This window comes from Phocoena sinus, chromosome 6, assembly GCF_008692025.1.
Source record: "Phocoena sinus isolate mPhoSin1 chromosome 6, mPhoSin1.pri, whole genome shotgun sequence".
NCBI classification, from domain to species: Eukaryota; Metazoa; Chordata; class Mammalia; order Artiodactyla; family Phocoenidae; genus Phocoena; species Phocoena sinus.
In genome coordinates, this window is record NC_045768.1 from 90,741,838 (window position 1) to 90,763,970 (window position 22,133).

The following is a 22,133-nucleotide window of genomic DNA, read 5'->3' on the forward strand; positions in this document are numbered from 1 at the left end:
CACTGTAGTTTTGAAAAGAAAGAGGAGAGAGAAGTAGGAAAGTATTATTTGAAGAGGTAAGGGCTAAGAAATTTCCAAATTTGATAAATATCAGTCCACAGATTCAAGAAGTGCTATGAATCCTATATAGGATAAAACCAAGTAAATCATATCTATGTACAACAGAGTAAAACAGCTGAAAACCAAAGCCAAAGAGAATATCTTAAAAGCAACAAAAAAAGTTACTTTTAAAGGAGAAATAATTAGATTGACAGATGACTACTCAACACAAAATATGGAAACAAGAAGACATTGGAATGAAATCTTCCAAATGCTGAAAGAAAACACTTGTCAACCTAGAATTCCATATTTAGCAAATACATCCTTTCAGAACGAACATAAGATATAAACATTTTCATATGACCAACAAACAAAAGAACTGGTCATCAGCAGTCCTGCACTAAAGGAATTACTAAAAGGTATTCTTTTAGGAAGAAAATAATCCTGATAGAAGACTGGAGATGCAGAAAGACGTAAGAAGAAAGAAAAAGGATAAATGTTTAGGAAAATCTAAATCAGTGGTTCTTAATTGGAGGCAGGCTGAATCCTTCCACCCCCAAGACACATCTGGTAATATATGAAGACATTTTTGGTTGTTATAACTGAGAGGAGGTATCTACTGGGTAGGAGCCAGGGATGCTACTAAATATACAAAGGCCAGCCCCACACCACAACAAAGGAATTATCCAACCCAAATGTTAATAGTGCTAAGGTTGAGAGAGCCTGATCTAAATGAACTTTTAGCATAAAATAATAATAATCTTTTGAGGGTTTAACAAATATAAAGAATTAAAATATACGACAAAAGTAGTATATGTTCTAGGATGAGGTAAGTAAAGTTAAAGTCCAGAAAGAGGTAAAGGTACTAATTTATATTAGACTTGATAAGTTAAGGATGTATGTGGTAATCTCTACAAAGAACTTTATAGTGAAAAGTATACAATTACTAATGGAATAATAAAAACTAAGCAATCAATTGAAAAGAAAGCAAGCAAGAATGGAAAAAAAAACCACACAAAGAACAGGCAGGACAAATAGAATGCAAATATTCAGAAAATATATTTAAATTCAAACATATCAAGTGTTACAGTAAATAAAAATAGACTTTCTATTCCAATTATAAGATAAAAATTGTCATATTGAACTAAAAATGATATGCTAATAGAAAATATATTGAAAATGTGAAAGGCTGAAAGTAAAATGATGCAAAAAATATATTAAGCAGACATTAATAAAAAGAAAGCAGCTACATTAATTAGACAAAGTAGATCTTATGACAAAACACACTACTAGAGAAACAGAAAGTACCTAATGATAAAAGCACCAGAAATATATCACAATTCTAAATGTGTATATACCTATACCATGGCCTCAAAATATATTAATAAATATGATCAAAGTGACTTATATTAAATTTCATCTAAAAATAAACCCAAGAGACAACATAGTTAAAAACAACAGAAAATCTATTATTACATTATTTATAAATTAAAATTACAATTAAGAACATAAAAGTGCTCACTTTGGCAGCACATATACTAAAATTGGAACAATACAGAGAAGATTAGCATGGCCCCTGAACAAGGATGACATGTAAATTTGTGAAGCATTCTGTATTTTTACATAGAGAACAGACTTGTGGTTGCCAAGGGGGAGGAGGGGAGGAGGGGAGGGAGAGGGATGGGCTGGCAGTTTGGGCTTGGTAGATGCAAACTATTATATTTAGAATGGATAAACAACAAGGCCCTAATGTATAGCACAGGGAACTATACTCAATATCCTGTGATAAACCATAATGGAAAAGAATATAAAAAAAGAATGTATATATGTTTATAATTGAGTCACACTGTTGTACAACAGAGATGGGCACAACATTGTAAATCAACTATTCTTCAATTTAAGAAAAAAGAACATAAAAAATATTTCCAGAAGATATATGCACAAGAGTGTTTTGTTTTGTTTCATTTTTTGGCCACGCCACGCAGCTTGTGGGATCCTAGTTCACTGACTACAGATTGAACTCGTGCCCTTGGCAGTGAATGCTCAGAGTCCTAACAATTGGACCAAAAGGGAATTTCCACAGGAGTGTTTACAACGGACGAAAAGTGGAAAAAATTAAATATCCATCACCAAATTGTTTGTTACATAACTTATGGAATGAAAATAGAGTGCACAGACCAGACAGATTTACATACATTGACATATATGTCCATATGACCACAATTTATTACTGAATGGAAAGAAAACAGATTGCAGTATATCGAACAATTCCATTTATGTTTAAATATATATGTTCATATATGTTTAGAAGGTATCATGAAAGATACCCTTAAACTAGGGGATGGGAAACTATGGCCCATAGGCCAAATTCTGTTTTTCAAAGTGCCATCAGAATACAGTTGTGGCCATCCATTTACTTGTCTATGGCTATTTTTGGCTACAATAACAAAGTTGAGTAGTTTTAACAGAGACTGTTGTCCTGCAAAGCTAAAAATATTTACTCTCTGGACCCTGAAGAAAAAGTAGGTCTACCCTTGTACTAAACTATGAATTATGGTTAAGGCAACTTGTTTTTTATGCCTATGTATCATTTTGAGTTTTTAAAAATTATGTACTAATTTTAGAAACTTAAACACATCTTAAAAAGCATTGATAAAAAAAGATTAAGAACTCAGGAGAAAGAAAACTGTGTGAACATGGCTTATCTTTAAATCTCTTATGGGCCATGATATGAACAACAAATTGTATCTCAATCTAAGGAAGACTTTTCTGACAGAGCTGTCTGAACATGGAAGATAAAGAACTTCCCATTACTGGAAAAGCAGATGACTTCAAAGATTCATTCAAAATCTGAGTTCTATACAGTGAAGCACCATTATAAATGATATAGATTGCTAGGAAGCAAAAGCATCACCTGGCCACAATGAAAATACAAACTGAAAGTAGGATCATAAATCAATGAACATGCAACTCTGACTAAATAAGCATATAAGCATACCACAGAGATGTTGTGTGTTTGGTTACAGACAACCACAATAAAGCTAATACTGCAACACAGGGAATCACACATTTTTTTTTGGTTTCCCAGTGCATATAAAAGTTATGTTTACAGTATACTGTATTCTATTTAATGTGCAATAGAATTATGTCTAAAAAGATAATCAATGTTCCTGTCTTAATTAAAAAATACTTTATTGCTAAAAAAATGCTAGCCATTATCTGAGCCTTCAGAGCATAATAATCTTTTTGCAGCAGTAACATCAAAGATCACTGATCACAGATCACCATAACAAATATAGTAATTTGGTAATAATGAAAAAGTTTGAAATATTGTGAGAATTACCAAAACGTGACAGCATGAAGTGAGCAAATGTTGTTGGAAAAAAGGTGCCGATAAACTTGCTTGATGCAGGGTTGCCTCAAGCCTTCAATTTGTTAAAAAATGCAGTATCTGTGAAGCATGATAAAGTGCAATATAACGAAGTATGTCTGTACTGTCTCCACAGTTTTGTCTTTTCCAGAATGCCATGTAGTTGCAGTCACACTGTACTAGCCTTTTCAGATTGGCTTCTTCCACTTAGTAATAAGCATTTAAGATTCTTCCATGTCTTTTCATGGTTTGAGAGCTTTTCTTTTTAGTGCTGAATAATACTCCACTGTTTGGATGTAACACAGTTTATTTATCCATTCACCTACTTAAGGATGTCCTGGTTATTCCCAAGCTTTGGCAGTTATGAATATAGCTGCTGTAAACATCCATGTGCAGGTTTTGGTGTGGATATAAGTTTTCAGCTCATGTGTGTAAATATTAAGAAGCATGACTGCTGGATTGCAGGGTAAGAGTATGTTTAGTTTTGTAAGAAATTGCCAAACTGTCTTACAGAGTGGCTGTATGGTTTTGTATTCCCACCAGCAATAAATGAGAGTTCCTGTTGCTACACACCCTTACCTCACAATTTGTCAGTGTTTTTGATTTTGGCCATTCTAACAGGGTACAGTGCTATCTTGTTGTTTTAGCTTGTGATCTACTATTTTAAAAATCCAGATTTGGGAGAAGAAAGTAGAAATTCTGGATGATAACTGTGGATTTGTCTAGTTCTTCTTGCAGCTATACCAGTTTTTTTCTTCATGTAATTTGAATCTATACTGTTCAGTGTATAAAGGCTTAGAATTGTTACATCTTCATGAATAGATCCTTCTATCATTACATAATGGCTCTCTTTATTCTTCTTCATCTTATACTAATATAGCCATCCACTTTTTTTATTGAGTTAAATATGTCTTTTCTTAAAACTTTATTTTATTTATTTATTTTTTTGGCTGCGTTGGGTCTTCATTACTGCACGTGGGCTTTCTCTAGTTGAGTCGAGCGGGGGCTACTCTTCATTGCAGTGTGCGGGCTTCTCACTGCGGTGGCTTCTCTTTTGTGTAGCAGGGCTCTAGGCATGTGGGCTTCAGTAGTTGTGGCACGTGGGCTCAGTAGTTGTGGCTCACAGGCTCTAGAGTGCAGGCTCAGTAGTTGTGGCGCACGGGCTTAGCTGCTCCACGGCATGTGGGCTCTTCCCGGACCAGGGTTTGAACCTGTGTCCCCTACATTGGCAGGCGGATTCTTGAGCACTGTGCCACCAGGGAAGCCCCCACTTTTCTTTTGATTAGTGTTACCAAAGTATATATTTTTCCATCCTTTTAATTTTAATCCATTTGTATCTTTATTTAGCATGAGTTTCTTATAGGCAGCATAGAGTTGGGATTTTATTTTATTTTGTTTTGTTTTATTTTATTTTGTTGTGCTGGGTCTTAGTTGAGGCTGTGGGCTCCTTAGTTGTGGCATGTGAACTCTTAGTTGTGGTATGTGTGTGGGATCTAGTTCCCTGGCCAGGGATTGAACCCAGGCCCCCTGCATTGGGAGCATGGAGTCTTAACCACTGGACCACCAGGGAAGTCCCTAGAGTTGGGTCTTAATTTTTAAAAATTCAATGTGGACAGTCTCTGTGGCAATTAATGAATTCACATTTAATATGATTTACATGTAATATGTTTCGGATTATTTTTATTACTCCACTTTATCACCTTTATTGGTTTATTAGCTATAACTCTTGTTTTTTTTGGTGATTACCTTAGGGCTTATAGTATGCATCTTTAACTTATTACAATTATCTTCAGTTGATATTCCACTTTGCTTATAGTATTAGAACATAACAGTATATTTACACTTCCTCTTTCCTCCTTTCTGCTTCTGTTGTCATACATTTTACTTTCACTTAAGGTAGAAACCCCAAAATACAGTATTATTATATTAATCAACACAACTGTTAAACAGATGACTGTATTAAACTAGCATCTTTTAAAGAGATTTAAAAATAAAAAAGAGTATTTATCTACATATATGCCATTTCCTGTGGTATTCATTCCTTTGTGTAGATCCATAATTCTATCTGATATAATTTTCCTTCTACTTTAGCATTTCTTACAGTGCAATTCTGCTGGTGATTAATTCCTTCAGCTTCTCTATGTCTGAAAAAGTCTTTATGTTGCCTGTGTTTCTGAAAGACATTATCACTGAGTATATAAGTTGATTTTTTTCAGTACCTGAAAGTCATTGTTCCACTGTCTTCTGGCTTGTACTGTTTTGAATGAGAAGTCTTTTATTCTATTCTTAACTTTGTGTCTTTTTCTCTGGTCACTTTTAAGATGTTCCCCTTATTACTGGTTTTAAAGCAATTTGATTATGATGAATATTTGACATTATTTTCTTCATATTTCTTATTTTGGGGGTTTATTGATCTTGGATATGTGGGTTTATAGTTTTCATCAAATTTGGAAAATGACCAGTCTTTATTTCTTCAAATATTTTTTGTGCCTCCCTAGTCCTTCAGGGACTGGAACTGGACAGAAATTGATCTTCTTGAAGTTGTCCCACAGTTTGATGATGCTCTGTTCATGTTTTTTACTGGTCATGTGTGTGTGTGTGTGTGTTTCATTTTGGATAATTTCTGTGACTATGTTTTCAAGTTTACTAATTTTTTCCTGCAATGTCTAATGTGCTATTCATCCCTTGCAGTATAGTTTTTCCTCTCTCACATTGTAGTTTACATCTTTAAAAGTTCAATTTGGATTTCTTTAAATATCTTTCCTCTACATTCTTGAACACGCAGATTATGGTTTTAATAACTTTTAATGACCTACTTAATAATTATGTCAGCTGTGCTATGGATGGGTTTCAATAGATTGATTTTCCTCATCATGGGTCAACAATTCCTGTTTCTTTGTGTGCCTGGTAAATTTTTGCTGGATTTCCCAGTACTTGTTGGGTGCTCTGGGACATAGTTAAGTTGTTGCACACAGTTTGATCCTTTCTGGAGGCTTGCTATTCAGTGCTGTAAATGGGATCAGATCAGCCGTTAGTCTAGGGTAAATTGTTTTCTCTGATGTGCCGATGCCCTTCTGAGCACTCTGTCTGATGCCCTTTGCAGTACAGGTTCTCCACTATGACTGCTGGACACACAGAGTCTGCCCAGCCTTTTCTAGCCTAAAGGATTTTTTCTTTTTGTCCTTCATGGTAGTTCTTTCTCAAGTGTTGAGTAGTTTTCTCATACAAATGTGCTAATCATACTCGGTTGAAGACTTGATATCTTTGGAAGTCTTTTTCAGGGTAGCTCTCACCTCCCTGTGCTCTGCTCTGCAAACTCTTGCCTCTCTGGCATCCCCAGGACCCCAGGTTTTTTGTTTTTTGTTTTTTCAACTCAGGAAGATTGTTGGGCTCTGCCTGGGTCCTCACCCTGGGCTTCAGCCTCAGAAGGAACTCCCTCCAGGCAGTGAGCAGGAGCTCAACTTGGACTTTCCCCCTCTCAGGGATTTCTGTTCTGTGCTAATCCATGTTTAAGGTTTGAAAAAGTATTCATTTCTCAAATATGTTTTTCAGCTTCACCATGTGCAGGGCCCTGTACTCCTCTTGAGACCAGCTGATTAAAAGTTACTCTTTGTCCCTCTTACCTCTTTATAACTGATACTAGTTTGCTGTTATTTTTATTTGGTGCAATTATGCTCTTTCCCCCAACAAAGAAAATTAGAACACTAGAGAATAAAATAATAAAATATAAGAGCCGGGAAAATGAATTGTGGATGATGTTAGTCACAGAATGACTTGGCAGAGAGGTGGAGAGAAACCTCCTGAGTAACCTCTGAAAACCTACAACACAGTGGTCCAGAGAGGGGTTGGCACACTATGGCCTGGGGGCTAAGTCTGACCCACTGCCTGTTTTGGAATTTGTGTACACAATTGTGCACATATCATGTACACAAACTGTGTACATATCACGTACACAAACTGTGTACATATCACGTACACAAACTATGTACATATTGTCTACCTTCATGTTACAAGGGTCGAGTGGAGTAGTTATGACAAAGACTGCATGGCCTGTAAAACCTAAAATATTTGCTATATGGTTCTTTATAGAAAAAGTTTGCTCATGTCTGGTCTAGCAATAAAGTACTAAAAATTATTTGATTCTGACAGAAAAATTCTAAATTCTGACTTAGCAGTAATACTATAGCATAGAGCCCATATATTATATGTGTTATATCTCACAGACTTGCTGCTGAGGGATATAGGCAATTATAGGCCAATTTTCAGAGGTAAAAATTTAGTCACTAACTCTGAAATTCTGTTTCATTCTCATCCTAGGAATCAAATAGTGAAAAAGCAAGCATGAAGTTTTCAAGCTTGTATTGTTTTCTTCTGCTTCTCGTTATTCAAACTGAGTTTGGACAAAATGAAGAAACTTCTAGGAAGGAAAGAAGGAAGATGTATTATAGAAGACAGAGAAAAAGTTCCTCGCCCATCCACAGATCCAGTAGACAGCTTGGAATTAAGCAAATGAGGATAGTTACACCAGCAGCAACACTTCCCATGGTTAACTTGGATTATAGTACGGAGGAAAAGTTTGAATCCTTTTTAAGATTTCCCGGAGTAGAATCAAGCTATAATGTATTACCAGGTAAGAAAACAGTAGAAGAGAGGAAGAGAGAGAAACTCCAAAAAGAAAATTTTTTAAAAATTCAAGTTATTATATTATCTTTTGGTTTAATCTACAAAGATAAATTTTGAAATAATTTAAAAACCCATTTGCAGAATATACTTATAATACAAATTATTGTAAAACAGAAAAAATATTACTTATCCTATAACTACATTTATAAAATCATAGTTACTATTTTGGTTTATTATTTCTAGTCTGTTTACTATGCCATGTATTTAAAATAGTTGTAATCATAATATAGTAATATACATGTCAAAACTGCTTTTTCATTTATCATGATAGATCATCTAGGATATAGAAATAAATGATTCAGATGAGTCTATGAACTCACGGCTATTAAATATTTTCAACCAAACATGAAGTTAAGCCACTGAATTTATTTGATATAGACCAAACTACTGAATTTTTAAAGTTTGAAAAGATTGGAAATTCTTCCGAAGATTTCAACTAGGCATTTTTAAACACTAATATTTAATGGTCCACATTTTTCCAGGTTTGGAAGGAAAAAGTAATTATATTATACATATGGTACCATTACATAAAACTTTCAAAAGACAAAAGAATGTATCACCACATAATGTTCTGTGACCAATACTTCATACATTGTCTCAAGAAAACCAAATGCTTCTAAATGATGTTTTTTCCACGAAGTTAACAGAAATAACATACAATTACCATGAAAAGAGACAATTTAGGTCACATTTACAACATGATTGAGAGAAGAAAGAGCCTGGAGGCATGGAATTTAAAATGATGATTATAGCGTACCCATAACTCTTAAAGGACGATGAGGTCAATTTCCCTAATTAAGTGGAAAGATATCCAAGCTATAATAATAGAAAATAAAAAGGTTGAAAAGTAGTATGCATAATGTGATCTCAAATCTGTTTTAAAAAATATGCAGCATAGGGTGATGTGCATTAAAAGGTATAGAAGATGTATACGAAAGATTTCTAAATTGTCCTAAAATGTTTTCCAGTGGTCTTACAGTACTTTTTAAAAAAATTGTGGGTTTCCCTGGTGGCACAGTGGTTGGGAGTCCGCCTGCTGATGCAGGGGACACGGGTTCCTGCCCTGGTCCGGGAGGATACCACATGCTGTGGAGCGGCTGGGCCCGTGAGCCATGGCCGCTAAGCCTGCGCATCCGGAGCCTGTGCTCCGCAACGGGAGAGGCCGCAACAGTGAGAGGCCCGCGTACCGCAAAAAAAAAAGAAAAAAAAAAAAAGAAAAAAAAATTGTGGTAAAATACACATGACATAAAACTTATCATTTAACCATTTAAAAGTGTACAATTCAGTGGCATTAAGTATATTCACAATGTTGTGCAACCATCACCACTATCTCATTCCTGAACACTTGCTTCACCCTAAAAGGGAACTACATATATATTAAGCACTTACTCCCCATTTTCTCCTCCCCGCAATCCCTGGCAACCACTAATCTTTCTGTCTCTATGAATTTGCCTATTCTGAATATTTAATATAAAAGGAGTCCTATAATATGTGGCCTTTGGTGTCTGACTTCTTTTACTTGGCATAATGTTTTCAAGGTTCACTCATGTTGTACAGTGTATAAATACTTCATTCTTTTTTTATGCTGAATTATATCTCATTGCAGAGAAATACCATGTTTTGTTTATCCTTTCATCCATTGATGGATAATTGCGTTGTTTCCACCTTTTGGCTACTGTGAATAGCACAGCTACGAACATTTGTGTACAAGTTTCTATCTGAATTCCCGTTTTCAGTTCCCTTGGGTATATACCTAGAAGTGGAATATCAGGTACCTAGGAGCTGGGCCATGTGGTAATTATATGTTTAATTTATTGAGAAATTGCCAAATGTTCCCCACAGAAGCTATATCATTTTATATACCCACCGGCAATATACAAAGACTCCAATTTCTCCACATCCTTGCCATTATTTTCCATTTAAAAAATATAGCCATTCTTGTGGATGTGAAGCGGTTATCACATTGTGGTTTAATTTGTATTTCCCTAATGACTCTCAGCATCTCTTTATGTGCTTATTGTTCATTGTATATCTTCTTTGGAGAAATGTCTATTCAAGTCCTTTGTCCATATTTTAACTGGGCTGGTTTTCTGTTGTTGAGTTATAAGAGTTCTTCACGTATATTCAAGATATTAGACCCTTATTAGATATGATTTGCAAATATTTTCTCTCATTGTGTACATTGTCCCTTTGACTTTCTTGACAATGTTCTCCAATGGACCAAATTTGAAATTTTGATACAGTCCAATTCATCTATTTTTTCTTTTGTTGCTTGTGCTTTTGGAATCATATCTAAAAATCCATTGCCAAATCCAAGGTCATGCTTTATTTTATGAATATTATATTTTACATCTTATATTTAGGTTTTGATCCATTTTGAGTTAATTTTTATATTTGGCATGAGGTAGGGGGCAACTTCATTCTTTTGCATACGGATATACAGTTGTCCCAGCACCATTTGTTGAAGAGACAACTTTTTTCCCCATTGAACGGGCTTGGCACTTTTGTCAAAAATCAATTGGCCATAGATGTAATGGGTTTATTTCTGGACTCTCAATATTCCACTGGTGTATATGTTTATCCTTATGCCAGTACCATACTGGTATAAGCTGATTATTGTAGCTTTGTGGTAAGTTTTGAAATCTGGAAGTGTGAGCCCTCAAAAAATTTTTTTTTCTTTCAAGATTTTTTTTGGCTATTTGGGGCCCCTTATAATTCCTTATGAAATTAAGGATTAACTTTTCCATTTCTGCAAAAAAGGCTGTTGGAATTTTGATACACTATAGTACTTTTATAATCAGGAGACAACTCCTGATTATATCTATTTTTTTTTCCCAGGGGAGAAATTGGATGGGTGGGATTAGTTTACTGTAAGTATCCAAATGAGAGATGGGTAGGGCTTGAACAGGGTTGACACAGCAGTAAGGGAAAGAAGGGGACAAATGTGAGAGCTCATTTGCGGGGACAGTGGCTCAACAGATGGAAAAGAGTTATCAGGAATAACACTAGGATTGGAAGGAAAACATCCCCTCTAATATTCAAATTGACTGTCTAATGGCCTGCTTAGTTGACACACATATCCATGTATCTACAACACTGTATGTAGAGAAAACAATATACTAAAACCCACTGCACTGTGTACTTTAAAAGGGTATTTGAATTGTATTTCAATAACACAACTATTCTAAAAAAAAAAGAGATTGTTGCAATGTCTCATCGAGAATTCAACGTAAAAAGCACCACAAGCATACAGTCTTATTTCACCTCTCCATCTGCAAATCAGGAAGGGTACAATGTGGGCTCATTCATCATTAGTGCTGTTCCAGCTCTCTGCTCTCTGGCACGTGATGGAACTATACTGCTTTTTCTCTTCTGAAGTTAGATGTAGCTGTATAATTTGCCTTGGTCAATATAATTAGACATGTTTAGAGCTTGTGTGTTATTTGCAACCTCACATTCCCACTGCTGTGGTCATCAGGGCAGCCTGCTTGGAGATGAAGCCTATTTTTTATCCTGACAATATCTACATTGGACACATAGCAGCAACAAGAAATAACTGAGATTTAGGGGTTGTTTGTTGCTGTTGTATAACTTAGCCATCCTGACAGATGCAGGATGGAAGTACAATTCAGGCTCAAGTTACCATGAGGAGGTCACTCTCAGAGCCTGAGTAAGAGGGGTTGAGAATACAGCATGTGAAAAGCATTTCAGAGGTTTACATCTGTAAGATACTTTTATCCTCTGCATGAAAGAACATAGAATGTTACTTGTGTGGGTCTATCACATTGGGCTCACTTCCATTCACAAGTGCTAGTAATCATACAAGGAATTTAAATGTTACTGTTCTCTTCTAGGAAAGAAAGGACACTGTTTGGCAAATGGGATGACCATGTATAACAAAGCTGTATGGTCTCCTGAGCCCTGCACTATCTGCCTCTGCTCGAATGGAAGAGTCCTTTGTGATGAGACCAAGTGCCACCCTCAGATGTGCCCCCAAACAGTTACACCTGAAGGAGAATGCTGCCCCGTCTGCTCTGATACTGGTACAAATATTTAGCCCAAACAAAATATCACATGTGATTTAGTCTTTAACTTACATTTGTTTTTATTTTGTCACTACCTTAAATTTTAAATTATGATAAACTAGTCATCAGGGTACTTAAAATATTGGCACAATGATGATAAACATGGAAATTATTTGGGAAATTGCATGATAGGGGAGAGAAAAATAAAACATCTTGGCTTTAGAGTTCTAGCTCTATTAGAATGAGTAAACTCAGACCAGATCACATTCCACATTTGACTCGCAGCATTACAGATGTAGTGATAGAATTTACATAGCAAAGAGCTCCCATGTTCTTAGTATGCGTGAAGAACTCTGCTTAGTTCCTTACATGCATTATCTCACTTAATTCAACTCAGTGTGTTTACAGTTATCAACCCAAATGAAGATGAAGAACTCATGGTGAACAAAGGGAGGAGTGGCTTGCATCTAGAGAGAATAAAGCCCAGTTTTCCCAGTCTATGTGCAGTCATTACTGCTCAGGTAATCCTAGAGAAATAAAGGGCAATGGCCCTGGAGCAGTGGCTTTCTGTTGTGGCACTGCTGTGCACAGAAAGGTCACACTATGAGGTTTTGTTGGCTGCTCACTGTGCCTTATCTATGAGGCTGATGCAGTAGAGGACTCTAGGGAGGAAGCCTCAGGACTCCTGCAAGAAAAGCCTGGCCAATAGCTTATGAAATAAATAAATATGTGTTAAATAATTCGATGGGAAGGGATACAGATATCTTCTGTTGCCTATGATCAAGGTAGATTGTTTCCAAGCACACAGGATGATCACAGGGTGGTTACCTACAAAAGTCTCCTACCAGGAAGAACTTCCGAACATTTAAGAACTGTATTTTGGTGCATACTACTAATTATTTTACTAAGGTATTATGACTTTAAAAAATGTTAGAAAATAAAAGTGTTTAATGAACCTGACTCCTTGGGATATGAAACAGAAGATTTATAAAGGCAAGATCCAGAAATTCTCAGACATTTTTCAAAGGACTTGAACTATTATTCTTGAAATGCTGTGGTTATTTTGGAAAAATAAACTTGGATATACAGAAAAGATTTTAAACGTTTCAATATGATAGTTTTAGTTTCATTTTGCTAATTTTTTCCTACTCTCCTTTTGCATGTTCTGTCAGAGATGTGAAAAACATAACTCACAGACTTTATAATACATACTGAATTGAAATCTCAAGTAATTCCTTCACATAATTATATTTTGAGTTCTTTTTTGGGGGTGATTTATGTATGGCATTAAATAAAATCATAGAAATGATTAAGTAAATTTTTATATTTTGATGAAAGAAAATCTATGTACTGAGCTCACTTTTCCCTAAAACTCTTCATTCAGAGGGTGAGTCTAAAATCTGGTCTTTGTCAAGTCTTCCCCACTTTCTGCCAAAGATAATAACAGCTAAATACAAATGTAGATAAACTTTCTACTATTATATATTATGCTATCATCATCATGGAATAATAAAAAGTACTCTTGTGCATATGTCTAGGTTAAAGAATCATCATCTAAATCCAGGACATCTTCTATATAGGTCTAAAGAAGTAAAAATAATTTAAGTACAGAGTCTGGGAGGAAAACAGAAGAGAATTTTCTATAACTCTAAATTTCAGAGGATGCTTTTAGGCCCATGGAGCTGAAAGAAAATCAGACAGATATAATAAATCTATAAATAAAAGCCAATTTCACTACCATAAACAAGTAAAAGGTACATCTCTTTCACTTTTTTATGTCTGACAGTGTACAAATTCTTACATTATCAATAAGCCCAATTAACTGAACAGTATCTACTATAAAGTTATCACATCTGATTATATTACAATCTCACAATAGGACTGCTTATGGTAAGCAACATATGGTAATATTCCCTCTTTAGTCACCAGATAGCATGATACTTTAGTAAAAATAAGTATTAAGGCTCACAAGGAAAAACAAGAATTGCCTATAAAGTCTTATAAAACAGAAATAAAGTTTATTTATTTCTATTAAAACTTCAAACAAAAATTTCAAGATGCATTTCACATTTAAACTGCACTCATATACCTACAGGGAATGTTATTTACTAACCTAATTTTCACTATGATTTTTCCTTTCATTAATACCACAACTTGCCCCTGCTGTCTTCTCCTTATGTGGTCAGTAGCCTCCTATTTGCTACTCAGTAGTATAGCATTAAATGACAGAACTGAATTTTCTGGTGATTCTTCAGAACAAAGAGAACCTACCAGTTTACTTCATAAGCAACAGCCGTCTCCTTGGGTGGAAATGCATCAAGCACTGAGAAAAGAGGAACTTCAATTTGAGGAGGAAGAAGAAGAAATTAAACAAGATGAAGATAGGGAGCAAAAGGAAAAGATCTCTAGACCTGGAGACTGGGGGAGACCTCCCAATGAGGGACAGAGCAGAGAAGGGGGAGAGCAGAGACCTGGAGAGGAGGGGAGGCAGGCCCATCGACACAGAAACCCAGCAAGGGAGAATGAGGATGAGGACGAGGACGAGGACGAGGACGAGGATGACGATGACGCCGTCAGAGGAGATATGTTCAGGATGCCCTCTCAACTCCCAATCCCAGCTACCCCCAGAGGCATACCACCTCTGCCAAGCAGGTGCTCTCTGTCATACAAAACCATCTCCTGTATCAGCGCCGACCTCACACAAATACCACCGCTAACAGCACCAGAGATAACAAGTCTGGAGCTCATAGGTAAGAGATGTTGACGTTAAATTGATTTTGTGGTTAACTCCCATTGTCCTATGAATGTTATATTTTAATTTTATAATATAAGTTGACCCCAAACAGATTAATTTCACAATCTTCAAACATAAAAACTTTGCAGAAGAGATGTGTTTACTGCGGAATAGCACCATCAGTTATAAAGTAAATTCCTCCAAATCAAACCATGATTTCACATTGACTTTTTTCTAAAGCCAGGTTTAGAAGGTATAATTTATATATAGTAAAACACTATTAGCATGTTATTCTTTGAGGGTTTTTTTAAGATTTTTTTTTTGATGTGGACCATTTTTAAAGTCTTTATTGAATTCGTTACAATATTGCTTCTGCTTTACGTTTTGTTTTTTGGCCGCAAGGCATGTGGGATCTTAGCTCCCCAACCAGGGATCAAACCTGCACCCCCTGCATTGGAAGGTAAAGTCTTAACCACTGGACCACCAGGGAAGTCCCTGTTATGCTTTGAGTTTTGACAAATGCTTACAGTCAATACCACAATCAAGATATAACATTTCCATCACCTCACCATTCTCTCATGTCCCTCCTTTCACCAGCCCTGATGTTTCCTGAGTACCTAGAGAGTAGGTACTCTACTCTCTAGAGTACCTTTTCTAGGATGTCATAGAAATGGAATCATACAGCATGTAGCCTTTTCAGCTGGACTTCTTTCATTTATCATAATGCTTCTGAGGGCTATGCAGGTTGTGGCGTTTATCAGTAGCTGGCTCCTCCTTACTTCTGAGAGGTGTTCTGTTGTTTGGACAGACCACAGGTCTCAGGTGAAGAACATCTGGATTATTTCCAGTTTGGGGCAATTATGCATACAGTTGCTATAAACATCCACATATGGATGTTTGTGCCGACCTAAGTTTTCTTTTTCCTAGGGTATATACCCAGGAGTGGGATTGCCGAGTGCTACAGTAAAAGCATGTTTAACTTTATAAGAAACTACCAAACAGTTCCTTAAAATGGCTGTGACACTCCTTCCAGCAGTATCAGAGAGTTCCTGTTGTTTTCCCCCCTTGTTTTAGCCATTGTGGTAGGCATGGAGTGGTCCAGGCTTTTTGCCCACATTCTTATAGGGCCAGGAAGAGCTCTGAGTGGAGGAATGGTAGGACAGATATGTGTGTGAGGCTGGCTGGTGGGGAGACTGGGACAGTGAATGAGTCTTGGCAATAAGGCCCATGCTGGGGATAGCTCTGAAGATGCAGGGGTGAGAGAATCTGAGTGGGGTTTCAGATGTGTCTTGGGGGAAGTAACAGAAATAAACTACCACAGAAATAATAAATGATCGTATAAATAAATACTCAATGGTCACAGCGTGACCCCTTTAATCAGGATAGCCAATCTGCAATAGGACATTTCTGGTGTTATGGCCTTCCTGATACCATGTTCACATGACCTCCTAAGGAATTCTTCTCATGCCCAGAGTGTCCTGCTCCAGCAATGCCCCCTCCTTCTATAGCCTGCATGCCAGGTGTGCTCTGCCATTAAAACAAAACAAAACAAAACAAATTGTGAAAGTCTAAAGTCTTATGAAAGATGAATGACCTGTGCTCAGTCACAGTATCTTGGTTTTATAAGAAGGTCACCACATGATTTTTATAGTACTCACTATTTCTGATAAGCTCATTTTCTGGCTTTAAAAATCATTGACTACTGTACTTAATTAAATGTCAAACCAAAACCCCATAAATTAAAGCATGCAGGAACTTCTATAGATTGAAGTCACAGAATTATAAGATCTGGAGGCAATCTGAGAGATTATCTCCCCAAGCTTCTTACTTAGAGGAAACTGATGCTCAAAGAAGGCAAGTCACATGCCCAAGGTTTCATTGTAAAAAACAGTATATTTCTGGTCCAGGGTCTAGGAAATGTCAATAGGGAAATACGAAGAACTATAAAAATCAGTTTCTATAGCACCTTCCATAAACACATCTTTGTTGTAAAATGCATAATGTTAACAGAATTGTCTACCAAACCACATTCTGGCTGTTTTAAAGCAGCTTCATCTAAAACATGATGTACTAGAGCATGACAAGTCCTTAGAGTGAAAATTTTGACCATATGAAATAGTCTAGTCCCAGTCTTGTTTTTTTCCTAAACACTCATTTTCTTATATAATACATATTGTCCTTGCTATAAGTACTGCTTTTCCTCCAGATAAAGCTCTCTTTTGCTATCTATGCATGTGCATGTATACATATATTTATAGGTACATAGGCCTAAAACACAATTGCTACGTGTCCTAGGAAATTCCATCACCTCCATTCCGGATGAAGCATTTAATGGATTACCGAATTTGGAAAGGCTTGATCTGAGCAGAAATAATATCACCTCTTCAGGCATAGGTCCAAAAGCATTCAAGGTAAAAAATATGCTCTGACTTCTAACAATCCACGTGGATGGCTTTTTCATGACTTGTACTGTCAGTGGGTGGAGATGGAGAAGGAAGGAAAAGTAAAATGTTTTACTGGAGTTTCCTCTGAAGAAAGTTTCTGATGTCCCTAAACTGTAGTCAAGTTTTATCTTGAATATAGTATATTGTTTTATAGGTTTCTAGCTGTTTTTCCTATGCTTTGTCCTTAAAGCACCCACAACAGCATGAATGACAAAACTAATGTTTTGAATTTATAGAGGAGTTTCTCCCTAAGTAGCAGAAAACATGTTGAAATATGGTCTCTTAGTACATGAGGTATTTCTGGGAAAAAAGGAGAGCTTATCTGGAAATTCTGTTAACATTTTCAGGCCAGCAATACAAAATTTCCTTATTTTGTGCTATCTGCAAAATCTGATAAAGGATACTTCAGCAGGAGGGGGTTCTAGAAAAACAAATGGGCTCAGATGAAAATTAACATGGGGATATGCTAGGGAAAGAGAAAAGCATAGAGTAAACCTTTGAAAGAATCACATTTAATTAAAATTTTTTTCTAAAAGGGAGAAAACAGAGTATCAAGGACTTTCAGAAAAACAAAGGCAGAAGAAAGGAGGGGTTTATGTGTGTAAACAAATACTCATAAATGTGTGCGCTTAAAGAAGCCCAAGTAAAACAAGTTACATGCCAGGAGGTCAAACTTTATCCCCTTGGATGGTCTTCTGTCCACTCTTTGGACAAATCCCTGGCCTCTTACAAGCTCAGTTCCTGGTTCTCATATAGATTCTGGACTGCACACGAGAGAGCTCCAGACACTTGGTGTCCACGTTCATGTGAAAGACCTGGAGTCCTGCCTCATGCTAGTCGTCCTGATAGAACAACAGTTGGGACCTGTGCATTTCCTGTATTTGATCAAAAAAGAGGACACTGTAGGAAATTACCTTTTTCTTGTTTTGGGATTCTCTGTCCCATTTCCAAACTGCTGAAATTGACTCTGAGCACCACTGATGTAAATCATTCTGTAACTTTGGTAGTGTAGGTTAGTTTGGCCAACAAACATGTAACTACAAATGTGGATATGCACTCTCCAGACAGTCAAAACTGTTTGGGTACCATATAGAAACAGTTTGTTACATTTGTAGCATTTAATTTTGAAGAATTTCCACAATCGTTAGTGCTATTTTATGACTCTGTCTCTACTTAGTATAGATGGAAAACTGAGTTCACAAACACATTGAAAGGGTTCAAACTGCTGTCTTGTTAGCATCTATGACAGATTCACATTATTGCATGTTTTAATTAACTTTGTGTCTACTGCTGAGAAGTTGAAAACCTAAGATCTAGGAAAATATGACTGGTCCAGCGGTGACAGGAGCTTTCTCTTGCTTTCTAAAGTCACCATAAAAATATGGGTGAGTGTGATGCAAAATCACCAAATGTAGTTTGCTGAAAATACCAGGGAATAAATGCTATTAACAGGACCAACATCTACGTGGCAGGGAGAATATGGGGATTCTTGTCTAAGCCTGAGCAACTGAAGGTTTGTGAAACTTTAGTAACTACTGCAAACTGACCATTAAATGACATATATGACTGTACATCTGCAACAAGATAAAAAAGTAATTTTGAGATTTGCCTTTTAAGCTTCTAAAGAATTTAATGCGCCTGAATATGGATGGAAACAATTTGGTAGCGATTCCTTCAGAACTACCATCTACATTAGAAGAACTTAAAATCAATGAGAACAATCTTCAGGTTATTGATGAAGAAAGTTTATCAGGTATTTAACGTTTGACTTTATGATATGTGTCCATATAACCTTTCTTCTGTAGTTGTGTGGAAATTTTATTTGCAATATTGCTAAATGAATAGCTAGTAAAATTTTTTTGGTCATGTTACCATTTTAAGTTGATAAAATTTATTTTAACTATTGACTGGTGAAACTTAAAAAAATGTATTTTAAACTGCCCGTTGTCTTAAAAATGCATTTTATAAATAAACTTTCACTGATTTCAGGTTTTCATCATTCACAATACAATAACTAAATTACAAATCCATAATATCCTAAGAGTTACATTAACATTCCCCACACAGCCAGGTGTTCTGGTGCTGTGTTTGTACCGATGTTTTTGGTATCAGTGGTGATAACACAGTATCATGGCTTGTTGAACGGGTCTCCTTAGATGCACAATACACCCCATACACAACTCCCACTGTCTCTGAACATTTTGCTATTTTTAACTTGACATGTTTTGGCAAATGAGAATTATGCATAAAATATAAGTAAATGAGCAACTATGTGAGGCTGAGGGGTAATCCTACAAACAAAGTACATAAACTTTAGCACATGCACTCTATATGGCAGTCACTTTGGCTTTGACAGTCTTGTTCCCTAGAGGGCTGCTCTGGCACTTGTCCATGAGACACATGCACCCCACAGGGCAAGACAAATGATGCCCATGGGTGTGTGGTTGCCATGACAGCCTGGCTTTCCCATGGATGGGTTTTAGTGAAGGTGCCCCACATTCTGTACATTTAATACAACTGGAATTTACTCTTAAGACTGTTTCTGGACTAGCTGGATAACTAAAGTTGTCATATTATGAACTCTGTATAAAAGAGGCAGTATTACATTTACCTTTTTGTGAATTCTAGCTATGTCTTTATATGCTTCTTTAAGACAAAAACTGCCTAATTTTTCTTTTTATCTTCCTAACAGTCTAGTGTAGTTCTTGAAGTATAGTGCTTAACATTTTTTATTTGATTTGAAATATATTTATTAGGTTAATGTTAATAACCAAGCCTTTAAAGGAATAAAACAATTCCATTATTTCCTTTCATTCCTCAAAAAACTTCATAAGGACAAAACACTTCTGGTGATGGGGAAAAAACAATAATGAGAACTGCCAAATCTGAGGATTACAGAGTTATGGAAATACTCTATTTCCAGATGGATTTCGGGGTACTTAACAAACAAAATTGGAAGGTCTTTTGTCATATGGAAAAGACATTAGAAAGTTCAATTTCTAACTGCTAGGTGAAACAGACCAAAGGAACACTTAATTTAGGACAAGTGTACTAATGGGTTATATGTGATCTACATGTGAGATGGTATTTATAGCAGTGTTATCAAAATGACATGTTTTAAGTCCTTATTTGGAAGGTTCTCTCACACATTCCTACAACTGCTTCTCCACACGCACTTCCCCCTCGTGAAAAAATTTCATATTCCCAGAGGGTTGACTGTGTTCCAGGGTGAACACTGGCCTCTTCCTTGATCTACCTCCCATCTCTACAGTCTGAGCACCTCACAGGCCTTGGCCCTGTGCAGGCGGCCAGTGAGGAGCCTCTGCACTGTCACCTTGTCCAGAGAGGCCCCTGTAGTGTGTGGCCCAAAGGCCTGTGTCTTTAGTCCCGTTCCAGTGCTGGTCCCTCAGGTACTGAGTTCTTAGTTCTGCTCTAATGCTGTCCCCTCAGGTACTGGGTTTTCTCTTGACTGCTGTAGCCACTGGGGCTCCTCAGCTCCTGTGAGTCCCACTGCTGTGGATGGTCAGGTTGGCTGGCAGTGAGCAAGGCAAGCCCAAGCACAGGCCACTGCCAGTGCTGTGACACTGCTTTTCTGGGTAGAAGCCCCTGACTTGACCATCAGTGGTCTGTAGCACTTCTGTTAGCTCCCTCATGACCCTTCAGGTTTTATATATATAGTTCCAGAGAAGTGGGGAAGCAGGGCACTCCAGGGAGAGAAGCAGTATGTACAAAAGTGTGAAGAAACAAAACAATTTGGATGCTATGGGAAATCCAGTTTCATGGATCTTGGATGCAGTGTGTGATGGGGAGTGAAGAACAAAAGATGATGTGAAAAGGTAGGAAGGAACCACACAACAGACAGCTCTGCACATGCTATGCCAAGGTGCTGGGAGTTCATCCAGAATCCACTGAGAGATGTGCATACCCACTATAGAGAAAAGGAAGGTCTTAAAATTGAAGGGAAGGTGAAAAAATAGAGGGGAGGGATAGCAGAAAACTGGACATGCTAAAAAATGTTCCTGTCCTCATTAATCTTAAAAACAAAACAAAACCCATGATCATGGTGTCCTTTCTAGCAATGATGGTGGTGTGGCTATCCAGTCAGAATATCTATGAGGTCAAGTTCTCACACAAGTCTACCCATGTCTATAACCTGTTATGTAGCTCCCCGCCCACAATGGGAAGGACTTCCTACCAACTTCCTGCTAATAAATCCTCTTTCTGCCACAGTGTAACCTACAAGAACCTTCTCTACCTCCATCCTGTTGCCTGTTACATATAGGAACATACATACTATCTATGTATATACAATATACACATAAGCCAGAGAATAACCGTAAAGTAATGTATAATATTAATTTACATTGTTGTGTTTTGTTTCTCTTTCTTGTGAGTTCATGTAATGACCACCAGTCTACTTCTATTATCTATTTTCCTCTGAAAAAGTTGTATTACATTCCAAAACCTCAACTATGTACTAGATAATTATGCTGGATTCTCAGTATCTTTAGTTGTGGAAATTAAAGAGTTTTGGCTATATGAGGAAATAGAATCACTTATCATAATTTACTAGTTGGCCTCCATAATTCCTCTCTGTCCTTCAGCTGATGTTAAAAACACCAGCAGATTAATATTTTGTCATGCTGTTCCCTATCCAGAGGCTGCTTGTTGCCTAGAGAAGGAAAGTCAGACCTTATTTTCTGGTGCACAAAGTCCCTGCACAGCCCACCTCTGCCCTCTCAACAACCTTCATCCCCTCTTGCATATGGCCCACTCCAGGGCTGGTCTCTTTCCTACTCCTGAGCACACCCATGTGGGTTCATGCTTCCATGAGTTCA

At 36.8% G+C, this 22,133-nt stretch overlaps 2 protein-coding genes and 1 non-coding gene across 7 annotated transcripts in view; 2 read left to right on the plus strand and 1 right to left on the minus strand.

Moving 5' to 3' along the window:
- Positions 1–22,133, minus strand: part of CENPP (centromere protein P) — a 234,864-nt gene that overhangs the window by 60,480 nt on the left and 152,251 nt on the right. The gene's annotated exons all lie outside the window — the stretch shown is intronic.
- The window catches only part of ECM2 (extracellular matrix protein 2), a 36,713-nt gene that overhangs the window by 3,475 nt on the left and 11,105 nt on the right, over positions 1–22,133 (plus strand). For 2 of the 5 annotated variants that reach the window (XR_004350504.1, XM_032636166.1), the window contains exons 2-6: positions 7,727–8,039; positions 11,947–12,135; positions 14,304–14,867; positions 17,147–17,262; positions 18,913–19,048. Coding sequence is in view for 4 of the 5 variants with exons in the window: in XM_032636166.1 (XP_032492057.1) it covers positions 7,751–8,039; positions 11,947–12,135; positions 14,304–14,867; positions 17,147–17,262; positions 18,913–19,048 (1,294 nt within the window). In the remaining variant the exon portion in view is untranslated. The remainder of the gene's footprint in view (positions 1–7,726; positions 8,040–11,946; positions 12,136–14,303; positions 14,868–17,146; positions 17,263–18,912; positions 19,049–22,133) is intronic. The other 3 variants (XM_032636168.1, XM_032636169.1, XM_032636167.1) reach the window with 2 other exon arrangements.
- Positions 1,554–1,660, plus strand: LOC116756206. Its single transcript, XR_004350575.1, has one exon. It is a non-coding gene; the product is annotated as a U6 spliceosomal RNA (small nuclear RNA).